Source organism: Primulina huaijiensis, chromosome 6, assembly GCF_012295235.1.
Source record: "Primulina huaijiensis isolate GDHJ02 chromosome 6, ASM1229523v2, whole genome shotgun sequence".
Lineage (NCBI taxonomy): Eukaryota > Viridiplantae > Streptophyta > Magnoliopsida > Lamiales > Gesneriaceae > Primulina > Primulina huaijiensis.
In genome coordinates, this window is record NC_133311.1 from 19,804,628 (window position 1) to 19,823,372 (window position 18,745).

Here is an 18,745-nt window from a genome sequence, read left to right on the forward strand (position 1 = left end):
ATTCATCGTATTCATTTTATCCAAAAGTTAGAATTAACTGAGGATTTGAAATTTAATGCGATATTCATGTATATTTTTTTCTTCAATTTCAAATACATCTTTTAACCTAATTATTTTAAATTCTCGCACAAATTCAAATCCATCCATCTCGTACGTTTTTCCCGGGATTTTCTTGCTTTACTTGGCTGCATCCAAAAGGTAGAAGCGATGACTGACATGTAAATTAACGATCGATCGAGTTGTCCTAGATCCCTCGATTGTCAACATTATCAGATTACAAATGCTATGTAAGGACGTTTGTTTGTTTGTTTGTTTCCAAGCAAACATTTTGAGATCAAACTATTAGAAATAATATAATATTATATTAGGAATGCTGATTGCAATTGATCCGAATTAAATATTGATTACGGAAGTTAGTAGGCGACTTTTCTTGTTCAAAGTAATAATAACTTCCAATTGCATTTGGAAAAATAATGCACCCTTTGATTTGAACGATGGATGATGAATGATAATTCTGATTTACAATACTTAAATCAAATGTTGGACAAAACAAATATATGTAATTAATTAATGTTTTATTAGCTTTCAAGATCTATATACTTGTGTATGTATGTATGTATCTCACACTTACAAAACAACCTGATGCGATCAAATAATTCGCATCTATTAAAATACTTTGAACCTATTATTACTAACCGAATTCATCAATGGAAGGGAACCGAACCACCAAAAAATATAACTGTGTATCAAAGAAAACAAGTGAGACGACTTCGCCCGGAGGCGAAGTCACTCCGACGCTCAAGTCAGTATTTGAGAGATAAAATACAATAATAATGTAAATAATTGTACATGAAAGCGTACCTTGATTAGGGTTAGGAGCCCTTTATTTATATGCTTAGAGTCTTAGATGATATGAAATTTTGTAATATAACTAGATTTGTGCATATCCATGTAATATTTTGTAATATCTCTAAAATATAATTGATGATATGATATGATTTTTACCATATCATCACAACCCATATCTATCTTTTTAGGAGTTCAATTTGTTTTAAAATTTAAGGAAGTTCTAATCTATGGTTTGATTTCATTTGACACACATGCGTAATATATCCAATTCTTTATAAACCTAACGCTTATAAAAATATTGATACTCCTCAAACTTAAAATTATCTTTGTGTAAAATTAGAAATGTTGGGGTTGTTTTTTTTTTTTTCTTGGATCAAATGTTATGTCAAACAAATAACAATTTTTCTTGTACAATGATTTATTTGACTAGGATTATTTTGTTTTGAATGCATTGCTTAACTTTTAAAAAAAAAGATATATAGCTTTTCTTGTAAAATGATATTTAGACGAATTTCTGGGATTTCAACAAGTTGATTAATTAAGAGAGCGACTACGGGCCACAAGCCTTTCTTTAATATCGTTTTTCATTACAACATACGTTACAAATAATCATGATGTAGAATTGCATTAATCATGTCTTTAGTACTTCAGACGTAATTTCAAATAATCATGAAAGATCATTTCTTTTTTCCTACAAAATTTTGAATTTTTTAAAATTTTAAAGAAAAATGAAATACTTTCATATGGAACTGGCCTCTTTCACATCCCGATGGAATCATGGGTTCTTTAATCCTAACAAACGATAAACTCAAACCTTTAAAAATGGCTTTTCAAGGGACATGAATAACTTCTTCTTTTTTTTTATCCTCGTTCACTTCACATAATTTACTCAAAAGGTTAAAAATACAAAAAGGGTTCGGCAACTAGAAAATTCAAAAGGGTTCACAATTTAAGACATCTCTGCAATCAGTGTGCACACTACCAAGACAGATTCCATATACAGCCTATTCATTCCAGGAGAAATACAAGTTTTAATTCTCTAGTCCTAAATAAATATCAACATCTACACCACTACTAAATCTTAGTGCTGAAACGCCTAAAAATAAGAATGGATGAGCACTTCAATTCTCGATTTTTCTTCAGTATGACAAGGAATCTGCATATAATGCGAGATAACTTGCCCTTGATATCCATTTTTCCTCGTCAATTGCGGCCACTATACCCTGTGATAAATCGTGCAGTAAAATTTAAGCACTCGATGTAAAAATATGAGCTGTGAGATGTGAAACTAATAATTCAATATTTACCTTTAGATGTGTTTTTAGTGTGGCTCCTGTGGCTTTTGTCATGTGAAGAGGTTGGAAGCTTCGAGATCGTTAGGGAACTTTGCAGCCCTTCCAACAGCTGAAAAATAAAAGATCAGCAGATTGCTAAATGATGCAAGGCAAAAGCTAGAACTGTTACACGCACAACATATTCATGTAACTCCCAAACGATAACTTTCTTCGAATTGAACAATAACTGTAACCATCTTTATTTCTGTCATGAGCTACTCTTCTAAATCTAACTATTCAATCAAACTTTCATGCCATGAATCAAGGTCACCTTTCAGCAAAAACCAGTTATTATTTACACCATTCGGCTTCATAAAAGGACATCTCTGATAATTGAGAACTTTTTGAAGCAACTACAAGTTTTTAGATATTTTCCTCCTGGATTTTGGCCATGTACATTATCCAGGGTGGAGGTTAACAACTTGACAAACATTTTTAAAAACCAAAAATAGGATTCAGCACAAGCAAAACTCAGCTAATAGGATAATTAAGACTCCAGCTAAAAATGTTCCATTGAGGTTAATTAAAGTGACTTTCAGCTAACCAAGCACAACTATGACAATCTCTTTAAGAACAGATTTAAGAGCTCTCAAATACTTCCGTCAAAACATTTATCTATTTTTTTAAACATAGATATATTTAAATGCATATTAGTCAAAATAGAAATGAAAGGATAGAAAAACAAAAGATCGTGAGAGGATTTTTAAACACAGAATCAGAACTTGATGGACTGAAATTGGAACATATTTTAATTTTCCAGCAATTATAAGAATATTTACCTCTTGAGTTTTTAGTGTGTAAAATATTAATAAATAAGCGTGCATGTCATATAGAACTCCAAAACTAGACTAAACAGGTAAGCATAAGAAAAGGGAAAAACAACAAAAGATTAACAATGACTTACCCTTGATGTTGGCTGAATTCGGCGAATTGATCGGCGGGGTTCAGAAACACCGGAAACAAAATTTTCATCTGCTTCATTCTTTTCCGACTTCCCACTGGAAGGTGCAAGTTTCCCTTCCTTGAGCCGCTCAGACATAGTCTTCAATGCTGATGTTTTCTTGCGATTTTCTGATCGAGATCGAGAAGAAAATATCATTGTGCTTTCAGGAACATTGGAAAATGATTCAAATTCAGTAAGGCTTTGGTCAACTGGTTCATTATCTTCATTGCTTAACGCAGCATCACTAGCATTGGAGAGGGAAGAGTTTAAGCCATCTTTCCGAGGTAATATTCTACTTGGGACGGTTGGAGGTTTCCCAGACTTGGGAGCTTTGGATTGAGGTTCTGCTACTAGTTTCTCCTTCAAATCAATCTTTGAATTATTTTTTGATCCCCTGGATCCTGGTCCTTGAGACGTCAAAAATTTAGCCAACTTAACCGAATCGTCAGGTACAGTCTTGGTGCTCCAATCAGAAACATAATGTTTGCTTACTTCAATGAATTTTCTCTTCTTTCCAGGCTTAGGAACACCAATTAAAACTCTCGATCCTTCTTTCTGTAAACCATACCTCATAGTCCTGCCCATGTCAGGTTTTTTACCAACCCTAGTACTGCCAACATTAAAAGCTGTTTCTTCAGCGGACAAAGGCAATTTGTGTTCAGCTTTGTCCACTTCTGCAAAATTGATGGCTTTAGACAGCTCACCCTTCCGTTTTGTCTCCATGTCATTCCTTCCCAACTTTGGTCGCTTCTCTATTGGTGTATCTCCCTGAAATGAAAACACATAGCTGAGTAAGATGACAGCTAAAGCACACTTCTGTGAAACAAGTTCTAAATTATATAATGAAGTAAAATATAAGACCTGGGAAGTCCTGTCCAGTCCTGATCTACACCACTCAATCCATTGGCCATCAACCCAAATTACAGTCGGTCGTAGATGCCAAACTTTAACATCTAATGTCTCCCCTTGAGCTACGTACACCAGAAAAGGTGAAAGTAAATATTTCCTAGTTTAGCTAAAGTTACAGATCAAAAAGTACATATTATTCTGAACAATTCATATATGCAAACCAGAAATACCTGGGAAATGGACACTCCATGTGGTTGTGCCTTTTTTATTCTTCTCAGAAATAATCCCTTCACGCCAACTGAAATAGCATGTTCAATGGAGAAAAGAAAGATGAAGGACAAGTAGGACTCAGTCATTTCAGAGGCCAAATATATGCAAGCAAACTTACTTTGACGCATTTCGCGATAATTATTTAAAATAGTATACCAAATCCAAGGATTCAGTTATTATTGTCCCAACTAAAAGACCTCCACTTACAATAAAGATGCATTAACTCAATCCTTGTTTGAATGGGGTTTCGAAGAAAATACATGTCTAAGTCCTGTTGACTTAAAAAGGATTCAATAAGCAGTAGGAAAGTTGAAACATATTCATATTCATGATAAGAACAATTTTGACCGTACGGTGCATCGCTGACAATCATGAGCAAATATATTTATCTTCCACTGTCATGGGTTAGAGCGAACAAAATATGACTAAACTAAAATTCTCCAAGTATAACAGAAGCCTCATCTCGTTTTTATTTTAAATGACGCCTTCCAGGCACATGCACGATCAGAATGTAAATTAAGCTCCATAAGATCTTGTGTATACGAACGCTTCAAAATCATTCCAGGTATTTAATGTCCCATAAATCAAATATGAATTAACAATATATTTGAATTTAACTTCCTAAGATCTCACTTGATAATTGATGAGAGACTCCAGCAGGTGCATACATTTTGACCCATTTTGCTACCCATGGGGAGCTAATCAAATTTGACACCAAGGATAAATACAGAGCATCAAAGATTTACAAGAAACAAATAAGAGAACAATATCTAGCAAAGCCAAGCATTAATACCGAGTCATCGTCATACAAAGCAAATATCTCTTACCAATCCTGCACCCAAGCATCAACTTTGTCTCCCACAGACCAAGTATAATCCTTCACAGCAGCTCGACGTCTTTTCCTCGTCCCTTCAAATTGCACTGCAGTCATAGGATGAGGAATTCGTGCCATTGGAGGGTTACCATCTTTGGCTTCTAGTGATACCCATTCCTGCAGCTGCTCTGATCCTAAAAGAGGAGCACATCCATGTGAGAATACATCAGGATCCCTAATCCTCAGCAGAAGGCATAAATTTTGAATCAATTACAACAAAAATTTAGACGCATAAAGAGTATTAACCCAGAATATACAGATTTGGTGAAAAGCTAGAGTGCCAAAAGATGAGAGAACGCTGAATGACATTCGTTGGATTGAGACACATAAGAAAGCGATGGAAAGGCTTAAAGAGGCATTCTATAAAACATTCAAACAACTCCCAGAACAACATTCCTTCCAACAAGAAGTTAACTGGAAAAACCAGTTCTGACAGTCACTATCCCATATCAAAACTGTCGTGCACATTCCTCCACTATTTCCACTTACATGACCAAAAGAAAAATAACACCAGTATCATTCAGCTATCAGAAAAACAAAAAAATCCATCCTACAGTTACCCATGACCCACCGCACATGTATTCTCTCACATATATAACACCAGTATCATTCAGCTATTAGAAAAACAAAAAAATCCATCCTACCGCGCATGTATTCTCACATATGAACGCCATGCATGACCACCACCAGAACCAAAGTACATTGAATGGTGTCCGTTGAATATTATCACCAAAAAAACAAAAGCAAATCACCATCAAGGTTTTGTGTGGTGTCAAGTTTAAATGATAATCCGTCTGATTGACACACCACGGGTCTCAAACCATTTTAAAAACCATTGATGCACCACACATGGCGTGTTAAAAATCACTAGTCAAATACCAATTTAGAAAATTTAAAACCATCAAAACGAATTCATTAATCACACATACCCAAGAACCCAAGAGGCAATCCTCCAGTTCACAAACTAGCCCGATCATCATAAATACTAGTGCACCGGCGCAGGCATATACAATCTTTCTTGTGATTAATTTGATTTATATTAAAATAAGGATAATATCATAATTGTAAAATTAATGAGGGCCCACAGCAATTTGGGAACTTGGCCTAAAAAACAGAAAAAAAAAATTGGTAAAAAAAATAAATAAAAAAAGTGGCCATACCATGAGACCAATTGTCGGTCTCATGGTCTCGCCCTTAATATGGTAGATAGAGAACATCCTTAAAACTCCACACGATCATCTTTGCCCTCTGAGAAACATCATCTCCAATACCTCCCTCCATGATAGAACAACTATAATGAAAACACACTCAGGCGATTCACTATATGAAGTAGAACAATTGTTCATGAGATTCCTTAATTTCATTATAAAATCATAAAAATAGAAGAACCTTAAAAGTTCATATAATCTCTACACAAACTGCATTCCCAAAACTAATATAATATAAATTTACACAGGGTTCATATGTTTTCAATCTATACTGAACAAAAACAAGCCTACTTGTCTCTTTGGCACTACCAATACCATAACTCAACCTACACAGCCAGATATTTAAACTTAGCATGAGGTTTTATCAGGATCCAGATGTGACAGTTGAAAGTGTTCGAGGTATTGGAAAAGGTGTTTTTTCCTAATCTTCATTGTTGAGAAGAATATTTCTGTTCTGCAAAGTGGAAATTCCACTCTAAACAATTCTTGTGTCGTTATAAAAGAACAATGATGTGACATACAATGTGATACTGCTGTTATTTGCAGTAATACTTCTGTAAATTGTCATCCCAAATTAAAAGAAATAAGAAAATCCTCGCTACAGACCTTGTTCCGATTGGAGTTCTGTGAAGCAAACAAGGGCATCATGATCCTTCAAACTTAATATGTTAGCTGAGAACCATGCTTTCTTTAAATCACCACGATCCTTAAGAACCTACAGAGTAAAAGCAATCCACATTTTCTCACATGGAAAAGTTAAGTATCAATTCATGGGATTGATTGTCTCAACACCGAATACCGAACATGGAGCAACAAAAACATTAGAAAATAAGACAGAGGCACATCGGCTAAACGAGGTAATCTAAAATAAGTATAAGATATTTAAAATCCAATAAAGCTCACAAACCTCAACAATGGAACCTTCTTTTATGATTGCTGTACTATCATATGTAATAGGAGTGAGGGATTTTAATCTCGATTTAACAAATGGTTCGGCAGCAATGCCACTGGTTTTATCTGACTCAATCACTCGTTCATCCTTGTGAGCTTTTGAATTCTTCTCTCCGTGCTTGATAGAAGATACAAAACCCTCGTCAACTGTGACACCAGCATCCACAATATTTCTAGATAATTCCATTTGAGCAGGAAGTGTTATATGACTAGTAACCTGCGTATCGTTAGAATGCATCTCTGGTACATTGCAGTTGTCAGATTTGTCATTACTCGCATCATTTGATTTTGAACCTGGCATGGAAGCCACCTGCGGAAGTTTCCAATAACCATCTGGTCCAGCCTCCACCAGTTGACTCAAAGTGAAAGGATCACCCATGGCAACAACTTTTCCAGCATGTGAAACGGCCTCTGCTGCCATTTCCGCTGCCTTTACAATGGCATCAAGATTTTCAGCATGCCTCGTAGCAGCTGAAGCAGCCTCAACCCTTTTTTTAGCAGCCTCTTGGGCAGCAGATATCACAAAACTGGAAATATTGTTATAATCTCCACCCTTCAAAATCGATACCGGAATTGCATTGGCCAAGTTGTTTACAGAGTTCAAGGTATCACATTCAGGGGCACTGAGAGTTCCATATTTGGTTACTGATTCGTCAGCTATTTGTTTTGCCTGCATAGCAGCATTTGATGCAACCTTTGCAGCTGCAGCTGCGGCTTTAGCAACAGAAGCAGCTGCAGCAACAGCAACAGCAACTGATGCTAATTTAGCTTCGGCTTCTGTCTTCAAGCCAGAATTCTTTTGCTGCTCCAACTGACTCCACAAACCTTGGCAATGCCCCATGGCAGTAGCAGCATGGATAGCTGCCTCCTCAGCATGTAACTTAGCCTCCTCAACCTTGCTAAATTCCTCGAGAACCGGTGCCCTTTTATCCATGCTTGAATCACCACTCTTATGGTGATCACTTGAAATCGAGGGCCATGCAGCAGAGATAAACTGAATGGATTTGCCTTTTGGCACAGAGCTAGAAGGGGTCGTGAAAGCCATTGATGTAGAATAAAGACAGCTAGCTACAGGCATGGGCATTGAATCTGATATTGGGATTCGACTGAAATCCTCCAGTGCAGAAGCCTTTATTGACAATCGGTTATCTATTACAGGTATAGAGAAAGAATCTGTGGGTGTAGCAGTCACAGAAGCCGGTAAAACATCAACAACACCAGAAGATTTTTTTCTCTTTCTAGATTTTGTGTTAGCGGAAGTCTGGGTGGTGGACAAGGCCACCTTTTTTAAGTCAAGAGAGGAAGCCTCAGGAAATAGAGCCGTAGACCCAGTATGAATTGCAGGAATGGGAGTTACGTGGCTTATACCAGAGAAAACCGAAGATGAACCTTTGACTGCAGCTGCCGACTTTACAGGTTCCAAAATCGGGAACACGGTATAATTAGAACTAATATCAAACGGAGAACTTTGTGAAGAAGTAGCCCAGGGTACTTGAACGGAAGCTTGTGCTTGCCGAGAGGTTGTATGTGACACCAAATTCCGTATTGGTGGGTTATGATAAGGATGCAATGGAGAAACAGCCGGATAATCAAAACCCGCACATCTGGCTGTGCTGCTGGATGGCACAGCCTCACAGGATGAGACAGATACATTCCACAGGGGTGAAGAGAGAGGGATCAATGGATTAATAGCCTGAGAAGAGATGAATTTGTTGCTTGCTCTACCAGCAGGCGATGGAAGAACTTCACTACCAGCAAAAGTCTTTCTATTCACTTGATCTGGAGTTTTAACGCCTGCATCAATCCACTCAAAGTCAAAATCAGCCAACAATAAATTGGAACAACAAAGAATAGACAAAATGTTTTAGGTACCTGAGCTTGATCGTGTAGGTGTTTCAAAATTAAATCCCTGGGATTTCTGACTATTAAGCTTTTCTACAACAGCTCGCCAGGAAGACTCCCAAATGCTTCTGCCGCCATCTGCAATTTTTAGGGGGAAAACAAGAATTTACTTGGCAAGCAACAATGTATCCATTGTAAAACATTATACCAAGACTGGAACTAACCAGACACACCAAAGGCTGAAACCATACAAGCTTCATCTGGTGCTACTCCTTGTCTGCAAGAAGCAACCATTCAGCCATTATTAGAGACCAACTGGAGGATAACTTGAAGCAAAAAAGATAAAGAAAAAAATTCACAAGAATCCGAAACAAGAAATTTGGAGCCTCTGCAAGATGTTACTGTGCAATAATTTGAGAGAGAGAAACAACTTACATAAGAGATCCATAAACAAAGATCTGTGCTCGCAGTTGAACTTGCTGTAAATCTGTAAAAGGCTGTTGAAAGAAAGATGATAGTGGAGCAGAACTATTTAGATCCGGCAAACTGGATTCAGTAATAGAAACAGTGGTCCTTGGCTTGACAACGCTTTTGAGTGTCAAGAGTTGGCCAGCCAACAGCGGACTCAACGGACCACAAGAGTTACCCCCCCTTTCATTTTGCCTCAAAGGTGATTTTTCCTTCACCTGATTACCCTTTTTTGCACTTTCCTTCAGAGATTTACCGCTTCCACGTCTTGGTTTCCGCTCAGTGGAACCTTTAAACCCTCCAGATGGTGGCAACCCATCAGACATTAAACAAGTTTCATGAGAAATTCCTTTCAATATCGCAGGATCTGTACCACCAGATGTCGGTAAGGATACACTCCCAGTCTTCAAACAGATTCATAGCAAAAAAAAGTAAAATGCTAAGAAATAGACAGAAAAACAAAGATAATATCATAAAATAATCAGAACAAGTCCATAGAAAAGGAAAATACCACGGGTAATTTGCTTGCTTGAATACTGGGAACTGATTGCAAACCAGTGCTGGAATCTCCTGTAGACATAGTCTGACTTTCTAAACGTCTGACATCTGAAGCATATATCCCCTCTTCTTTGGATAGAGTTTGCACTTTTGCATCCACAGATGATGATAAAACATTGCCTACATTTTTAGAGTCACTCTTTTTAAGACTCACACGCTTGCTTACTTTACCTTGCGAAAGCTCAGTACAACTAATGTCGGGCAAAGAAAGCTGGTTCGATTCATCAGTATCAACAGCATTGATGGTAGCTGCATAGACCAACAGAAGAGATTCGGAGTCACTAGAAATGAATCAGAAACTCTAAACTGAAATTAGCAAAAGTACTTCTGCGACATGATGCCAACAACTTGATAATGTCAAAGGAATAGACATTGAAGTGTTTTGAAGGACAATCAAAATTGTTCATGCCAATCAAAATCACAGGATACCAAAGAAACATTTTAAGAGTCATGAAATCCATACCAAGCAGTGATAAAATATGATGAAAAGCAACTATTAGAAAAAATCATTAATGTATTAAGTGGGAGAGAACTTATGCATAGTTGGATTGAGAACCTTCCAAGAGTAGACCAGTAATGATGCAGTTCAAAGCATCACACAATATGTAGTTCAGATTAATCATGTCAGATACAAAAAAAGGCTTCACAAATATGCTGACAGAAAATCATAAGCCCCTAGCTTTTTTTAGTTTAAAACAGAAGTGTTGAGGGGTTTGCGTTTCCCGGTCACCCAAGTGAGAGACAAAGAGGCAGATATAAAGAGAGAGTAACCACGTGATCTTCCTTTACTTCAGCATACATACTTTCAAGCAAGTCATCAGTTGGCTAAGTAGTGAAAAACCCATATCTCAAGCATTTTCCCTTTAGTTCCTACCTAACTACTGGTCTATTATGCGTTTACCATCATTTTAATTCTGTCAAAAAAAAGTTTGGACAAATTCGATGTTACGACAAAATAAAAAAATGTTTGTATTTATTGACAAAGTCACTTGTATGACTTTACAAATTTAAATAAATGAATTTACAACCACCACTAAGCAATTTCATCCATATTACTTAAACCAAGTTTTATCATGTCTTTCATAGAAGTTTTGACATTGACAGCACATTACCGTCTGTATGGCAATTGTTTAATTCCTCAAACATTAACGGGCCTGAAATAACCTTGGTTTTGTTTTATACGAACTGATTTATTTAAATTTGCTCGTGCCTACTGCCTATCATGAATCTTGAATGCATGTATGCCCAATTCATTCCCACAATGCTTAAACATCTTGGCATAATTTACTCTGCAATGGCAAATTGTACTGCACCTTGGAATCATGGGAAGACATAATAGGCCAAAAGAACAAGAAATCTAGGTCCGAAACCAACGGTTGTGTTTATTGATTCTATGAAAAGTGCATGTCAGTTACAAATTACAATAGCTTACCTGAAACCATTGGAGAATTTTCTACATTGTTTTTTCCTTCTGCTACTTTTGGCTTTTCAGAAGGTGCAGCTTCAGCTACATCATCTTGCACAGTCGAGCCAGGGGCAGAATGTTCCATATTTTCATTCAAGTCCTTACTAGTTTTGTCACAAGAGGCATCACTGGAAGCTTCAAACAGGATAGCAGACTGATCGACTGACTTAGCTTCTTCGACTGGAGCAGAATCAGACAATGTGCTCTTTTCAGATCCAACAGCAGGGGCAAACTCATCAGCCCCTCCAAAAATCACCTCCATCCCTGATATAACTGGTTCTTTATTTGCTTCAAATTTAATTGCTTTATTCTGATCCCTGTTCTGTATATCATATGAAGGTGTGCCACGCTCATCACAGTCAGCTAACTCACCTCCTATGGCACTTGATGATATCAAAGTTTTACCTGAAACCTCCGAGTTAAATACTGCCACACAATTGAAAGTAAAACAGGTATGCGAGCTTGGGTTGATGACTGAAGCCTCAGACAAGATTAGAACATTGCTGAAAAAACAAGATAAAACAAATAATGTACATGCAAACATACCTAGATTATCCCCATTAGAATTATTGGATTGGGATGAAGCTGCCTTCAGATTTACTTCAGCTACCTCACCTGAAAAGGTGGACCTCACCTCTTTCTCATTATCATTACAGACCAAAATCATCAAATCAAGAGGCAACTTCTTGTCGTCCTCACATTTAGAAGCATCAAGTTTACATTCATGAACATCTGACTGCACAGAAAGATCATTTTCTCTGCATGTCTCTATGCTCCCAGGTAGCATGGCAGGAGGGAGATGATCCCCATGCTCTAAATTTTCTTCCTCTGTAGCAGCAACCTCTCTCACATTTGTGAGATCCTCAATCGCTGTTTTCTCCATGCAGCCCACACCATTAAATGACAAATCTGCAGGATCACCAAGACAATCTCTCTCACTTTCTTCTATTCCAATTCCTGCAACAAACTCTTTTTCTTGAAGGGGAGAAGATGGCTTCTCATTTAACATATCACAACCTTCAGGCGGCTGCTTAATCTTGGTACCTGGAGAGAAGACTGCAGGCCCACAATCACTGTCACCTGCAGCAACAAAAGAAGCATCATCGAAACCCTCAAATGTAGACATGGACTCTCCCTTCCCAGAAATACCGGTAGTTCCACCTATGGTGGTAACACAAACATCAACTGCATGATCTGCAGATTCCAACTTTGCAGGAATTTCAAGATCACAAGGCATATCCAAACTAACATCTTCAGAATCATTCCCACCCACTAATTCATAACTCATACTGTGCTCTTCCTTTTGTACCTCCACTCCCACAGAAATATCATTTGATACACTAATCGTATTAACAAAATTGGGATTACAGAGCTTATCCACATCACCTGTCTCCACAATGCTCTCGGTGATCATCTGAAAAGAGCTCTCATTATTATCACCTCCCATGCCCGGACCAGGTAAATTTTCCTGCTCATGTTTGCTAGGAGATTCATTTGGCAAGCCAATTGAATCACCTTGATTGTCCATGTAGCTCTTCAGGTCTGTATGCAAATTTTCACTGGTCACTTTTAAACTACATCCTTCACCTTCAAGCACGTAATCCATCTGGTCATTCTTCAAGTTAACCTCCACTTGTTTCGTTGAGCAACCAAGCTGAGGGTCTGAACCCTCAACCATAGTTTCAACTGGGGCCACCTCGTCCTGTCCGACTGCCTTCAATAACATTTCAACGGATTCTGATGATGTTGCCTCAGACCACACATTGTCATGCCTTGGCAAAGCACAAGATTCTGTTGCGTTGGAACTGAACTCTATTCCACTGCTTCCCCGAGAAAAATCCTCTATCCAATGATTGTCTTCCTGACTTGGAATACCAAGAAAAACTTCGTTCTCAACTAAACTATCGAATCTTAAATGCCCGTGAAGATTGTCATCAAAATCGAACTTGGGAAGAGAAAATGGTTGTAAAACTGATAAAATTTTAGAATTCTCTTCACCAGCTATGTGAAGATTCTGGCCTCCACAGTCATTGTCATCATAGTCCATCGGTGTATCCCTAAGAGTAAAAAGGTACCGAGAAGGGATATTAAAGGAGAATTGAAACTTATGGAAAACAACAATCAAAGAAACAGCAATTACATAAAACATATAGGAGAATAACATCATGAATCCATCAAGGCACTACTACTCCTGCATCCCACGAACTATATTCAATAGTTTATCCTAAATAAGAACGGCAGTTCATCGTTCACGCCCTATGTTTCAACATGACACTTATCAAGCACACGATCTAAGTTCTCAAACAACCATGCCAAGATGAAAAATCATGAATTACAAATGAATCAAAAGGCAGATTCTTAAAATTAACATCAATATTTAGGTAGTGCCGTAGAGGTTAGTCTCCAAAATCATTCAGCAATGAACACAGGGAAAAAAAGCAAAAAATAATTTTCAAAGCCTCTTTGCACAATTACTGATGTGGCATTTTAAGTCAACAATATAATCTGCATCAATTGTCCGTCAAATTGGAATATGTAGACATTTTTTTAATATGTGACCAATCATGTACCGATTTACTAAACTTCAGCCGTGGTGCAGTTACACCAAAATAAAATAAAAAAGGGCTAAGATGGACCTTTTAAAACAAATCCCAAAAAGTTAAAGACTCTTAACCACTCCCATAAATATCATCGTAAAACGCCAAAACCATATTAGGTACAGGTATGCATTCTAATTCAACAAGTTCTAGATAAATTAATAAATAAATTGCGACCCAGGTGAGAAAAAACTAGAAGAAAAAAGACGATTGAAATACGAGACAGAATAAAAGTAAGTGAAGTCCAAAGATAGTAGTACTGCAATACAGGGACATAAATAAAACCCACATTTACCAATACGGCGAAACCTGGATATAGCATGTCCATGTCGAAGGTATTGTAAAGAGAACTAACATACTACTGTACTTGAACAAAAATAAGAAAGAAACTTAAAAGACGGGTAAAATAACACATCTCAAAACCCTAATCCGACGCTTATAAGAAAAAACTCATTTAGTCCCTAAAAAAGACAGAAGAAAGAAAAAGTTTCGTAATTTCCAGAATCAGCTCATTCTTCTAAAACACGATTCATTCCACAACACACCAAAAGCCTCAAATTCGCCGACATAATACCCTCCGCTTTCAAGCACCTATAGAGTAGTAAACGAGAACCCCGAAACCCATACCTACATCTCAAGATTTTCTATGAAAACCCAGAAAAATTTACACACCGGATATTCAACGGCCTTGACGATACTGTAAAAAAAAAAAAAGAGGAAATGAAGGAGTACCAGAAGAAGTAAGTGTAGAGACGCTACCTCCCTCCATCCGGGGACGAAATCCTCACCAGCTCAATCCCAATTGAACGACCACACCTTCCTTCATAACCCTAGCCGAGAACACTCCAAACTCCTCAGTAAACTCCAAACCCACCCCAACGACGTCGCTCTACACCTCAACCTCTACACCCCTAGGCGCCGTACCCTACACACAAACATGTGTATATACAGAGATAGATCAATTTTGTTTCTTTTACGATAGCAAACGCCCCCTTCTATTTATGAAGAAATTTCGAATCCGACTGAATTTTCAGACAGGGGGAAGGGTGTTTTCGGGAAAATAAAATATGAAAACTGACGTGTCTGTATCCAATTGGTTGATGATTACAAAGATCCGATCCGGGTTTGCGTTTTGAACAAATCATGCGGGTAAATGAATTCAGATAAGAATGCGCACATCTGTTACCATTTCCAAAGATGAATACAAATATTTCACGTCTTTATCGATACATATCATTTAGAGTATTAATTAATTAGTAGATCTCACAAGTGACGATGTCACGAATCTTTATCTGTGACACAAGTCAACCCTACCGATATTCATAATAAAAAATAATAATCTTAGCATAAAAATTAATATTTTTTTATGAATGACCCAAATAAGATATATGTCTCACAAAATACGACCCGTGAAACCGTCTCACGCAAGTTTTTGTCTTAATTAATATTTCAAGTTCTACAGTGAATGAATTTTTTTCCCCGATAAATAACATATAAAAATCCAAAATTCAATTCGATGTAAATGTCAAATAAATAAAATTAATGTGTTCATTGTCATAATATATGCCTGTTAATCGTCATATTTTAGGTTAATCATGTCATGGTTGTTGACATTAGACTCTTGGTTATAACGAAAATTATATGATATAAAGGATGTGATATACATCGTTATCAATAACTAAAACAAAGTGACAAATATTCTACTTTTTTTCATCAAATTTCCATACTATTAACATTTATCGATACAATCAACACATCTAATTAAAATTTTCACCATTCTTCTATATTTTATTATTATTATTATTATTATTATAATTAAAATATATTGCTTTATTAGAATTGTTATATTTAGTCGTACAAACTCTAATATGATGATGTCGCATGCATCCATCCCTGAGAACAAAACAAATATTGCGCTATAATCTGACACTGCGGATATTTCAAGTTATTTGATTATGCGGAACAAAGAGATTGAGAGCTGTAATTCAAAGATTCTGCAGCAACACAAATCTAATCTAAATGAGTAAAGATGTGAAAAACAGACACTTCTTCAAACAAACAATGGTAACATGGAAGTAAAGTGGATAATGATACAATACTGCATAGAAGACGAGGGAAAGTGTGATCAAAGTGGTGAGCCAAGGTTCAATATTATCTATTATCAAGAACTATAAAGGACTATTTTGTATCAATATTTCTGCCCATTAACAGCATACAAAATTTGTCAACGATTTCAAAACATCAGGAAATCCACAAAAATCTAATCAATCAACAATGAATCCTCAACGTCCACGAGCCACGTATACAAGAGAAACTGCAGCCAGCACAGTTGTCGTCGAGGACAACATAGTCCAAAAGCTCTTCTTCTTCTGTGCCACTACCACCGAATTCTGAAGGAACTCCAATTGCCTATTCAAGTTCTCTATTTTAGTCGAATTGCTCTTGAAAGCATTCTTTATCATCTCCAATTCCATTGCATATGCATTTGTTCCTTCGTCATTACTCGGTTTACCTCCAGGCAAATCACTGTTTTCTGCATCTTTCCCACCACCCTTGGAACAAAAGGCTGCTGTTTCCTTCAACAGATTCAGGGCCAGTTCAGAGTTCGCACCTGCCAATTCAGCTTGACTTTTAATTGAGTCGAGTTCACATCGTGCTGCATTTAGGCTATTTTCCAAAGATGCAATTTCTTCCTGCCGAACTCGGCATTGATTTTGTAACTCTATCTTATCTGCATACATTGTAGCATTCTTTGCCTCCTCTTCCCTAGCTATCTTGCCATTCTCCTCAATTTTATTTTCCATTTCAAAAATCTTTCCCTCTAAAATGTGGGTAAGTTGCTTCTCTTCATCCCAAGATTTCTTGATTTCATCAATTTCAATTTTAACTTGCTCAAGAGCGTCTCTGTAACCCGCAACTTGAGATTCTAAACTTGTAATTTTCTCTACTTTATCACCACAAGATTTCTCCAATTCGGATAGAATGCCCTTAAGTCCATCCACTTGACTCTTAAATGCGCCAATTTCAATATCCAGTCTATCTTTAGCCTCCACCAAAACTGCATTTTCTTTAACTAAATCTTCAATTTTCTCTCTGGCATCATCTAATTGATTCAACGTATCACCCAAATCCTTCTCGATAGTGTTTTTCTCGTCAATCAAACACTCAACTCTCTTCTCACCCAACTTCTGTTCTTCCAACAGTCTTTCAATCTTCATCCCCATCTCGTTCTGCTTTTCCTCACCTTCAACACACTTAGTTTCCAACTCGGTCACATTTGCACATAATACTTCCTTCTCTTCTCTCAAGCTCTCGACCATTTCATTCAATCCACGTACATCGTCCTCCAACTTACTTGTTTTAACCATTTCCACATGTTTCTCCTCTTCAACCCCTTCTTTCTCTTTAACAACAACATCAAGTTCCTTCTTCAATTCCTCAATCAACTGATTTGATTCCGATAATTTTTTCTTGGTCAAATTTTTTTCTCCTATCATCAATTCAATCTTATTCTCTAGCTCTTTCTTTTCCATCAGCACATCATCGTATCCAACCTGCAATCTTTCCATCTCAACTTCAACACCTCTTTTTCTTTCCTCCAATTCAATCATATTGTCTATCAGACCCTCACAATCCTCAATCCGTGCATCGAGTTTACCCTTCATCTCATCCCTATCCGAGCAAACTCTTCTTGAAACTTCCCTTTCACGTCCCAATGCATCTTCAGCCTCAGTCAGTTTCCCAAACAGACTCTCAATCTCAGCTTCCTTTTCACCAATCACTTTCTTCAACACTGTCATTTCTCTCTCCAAACCCTTCATTTTCCCCTCAATCACCTCACCTTTCTGAGCCAACTGCTCAGCAACAAAAACAGCCACCAAAACCCTCTCCAGATCAAATCTTCCCGCCTTCTCGCCCAACTCAGACCGCAACAGCTCCCTCCCCGAATCAGACCGAGTGAGCTCCAATTCCAGAGATTCCTTCGTCTGCAGAAGTGATTCCACTTGCTGGCGGCGCTCGAAAGCCTCCTTTATAAGCATTTGGTTAAGGGATTTGAGATTTTCAAGTTTCTCAGAAGCATCAGAATCCATGGCTACAGAGACCACCAAATCCTCCTGCTCTGGTTTGAGGGATGGTTTCTCTTGGTGGGATTTGGACACTTTCTTCTTTGCCATTTCTAAATAGTGTAATTTTGGTAAACCAATTGTTTTTTGTATGGCTGTGGAAAATGTGAACTGTGGAACCTCTCACTCCTCGATGGAAGATAAGGGAGGCACGGGTATTGGGATTTAGGGTTTCTTTTTCAAATTCAAATTTTGGAGCCTCACCAAAATGTCATAACTATAAATAAAATTCTCAAAAAACATTAATAAGCACAATATTGCAAGTTAAATTTGTGATTTGAGCTTTTCAACATATTAATAAAATAAAAATCCGATAAGTCTTGGTTTCATTTAATTTACATAATTTTATTACCTAATCCAATTACAGAATATCTTCTAAGTCTCGTACACCAAGACAAACAAGAAACCAAGCT

The 18,745-nt window shown here is 37.2% G+C and overlaps 2 protein-coding genes across 6 annotated transcripts; both read right to left on the reverse strand.

Moving 5' to 3' along the window:
- Positions 1-1,746: 1,746 nt before the first annotated feature.
- LOC140978034 (protein SWOLLEN 1-like) lies at positions 1,747-15,366 on the reverse strand. Of its 5 annotated transcripts, none has more exons than XM_073442771.1 (16): positions 14,941-15,366; positions 12,158-13,668; positions 11,579-12,016; positions 10,345-10,395; positions 10,100-10,308; positions 9,556-9,992; positions 9,345-9,397; positions 9,151-9,258; positions 7,235-9,072; positions 6,934-7,042; positions 5,073-5,253; positions 4,206-4,273; positions 3,988-4,097; positions 3,088-3,894; positions 2,157-2,253; positions 1,747-2,072 (listed from the first exon to the last, which is right to left on the reverse strand). In XM_073442771.1, exons 2-16 carry the CDS (start codon positions 13,656-13,658, stop codon positions 2,053-2,055), a joined length of 6,027 nt encoding a protein of 2,008 aa, XP_073298872.1. In that variant the 5' UTR covers positions 13,659-13,668; positions 14,941-15,366; the 3' UTR covers positions 1,747-2,052. The 5 variants fall into 5 exon arrangements, with proteins under 5 accessions (XP_073298872.1, XP_073298873.1, XP_073298870.1 ...); XM_073442772.1 differs by having other exon boundaries at positions 10,100-10,158; positions 10,318-10,395; XM_073442769.1 differs by having other exon boundaries at positions 10,100-10,395; positions 14,968-15,366.
- Positions 15,367-16,342: 976 nt separating this feature from the next.
- On the reverse strand, positions 16,343-18,486 carry LOC140978035 (uncharacterized). Its single transcript, XM_073442773.1, has one exon. It carries the CDS (start codon positions 18,381-18,383, stop codon positions 16,491-16,493), a length of 1,893 nt encoding a protein of 630 aa, XP_073298874.1. The 5' UTR covers positions 18,384-18,486; the 3' UTR covers positions 16,343-16,490.
- Between the last annotated feature and the right edge of the window lie 259 nt (positions 18,487-18,745).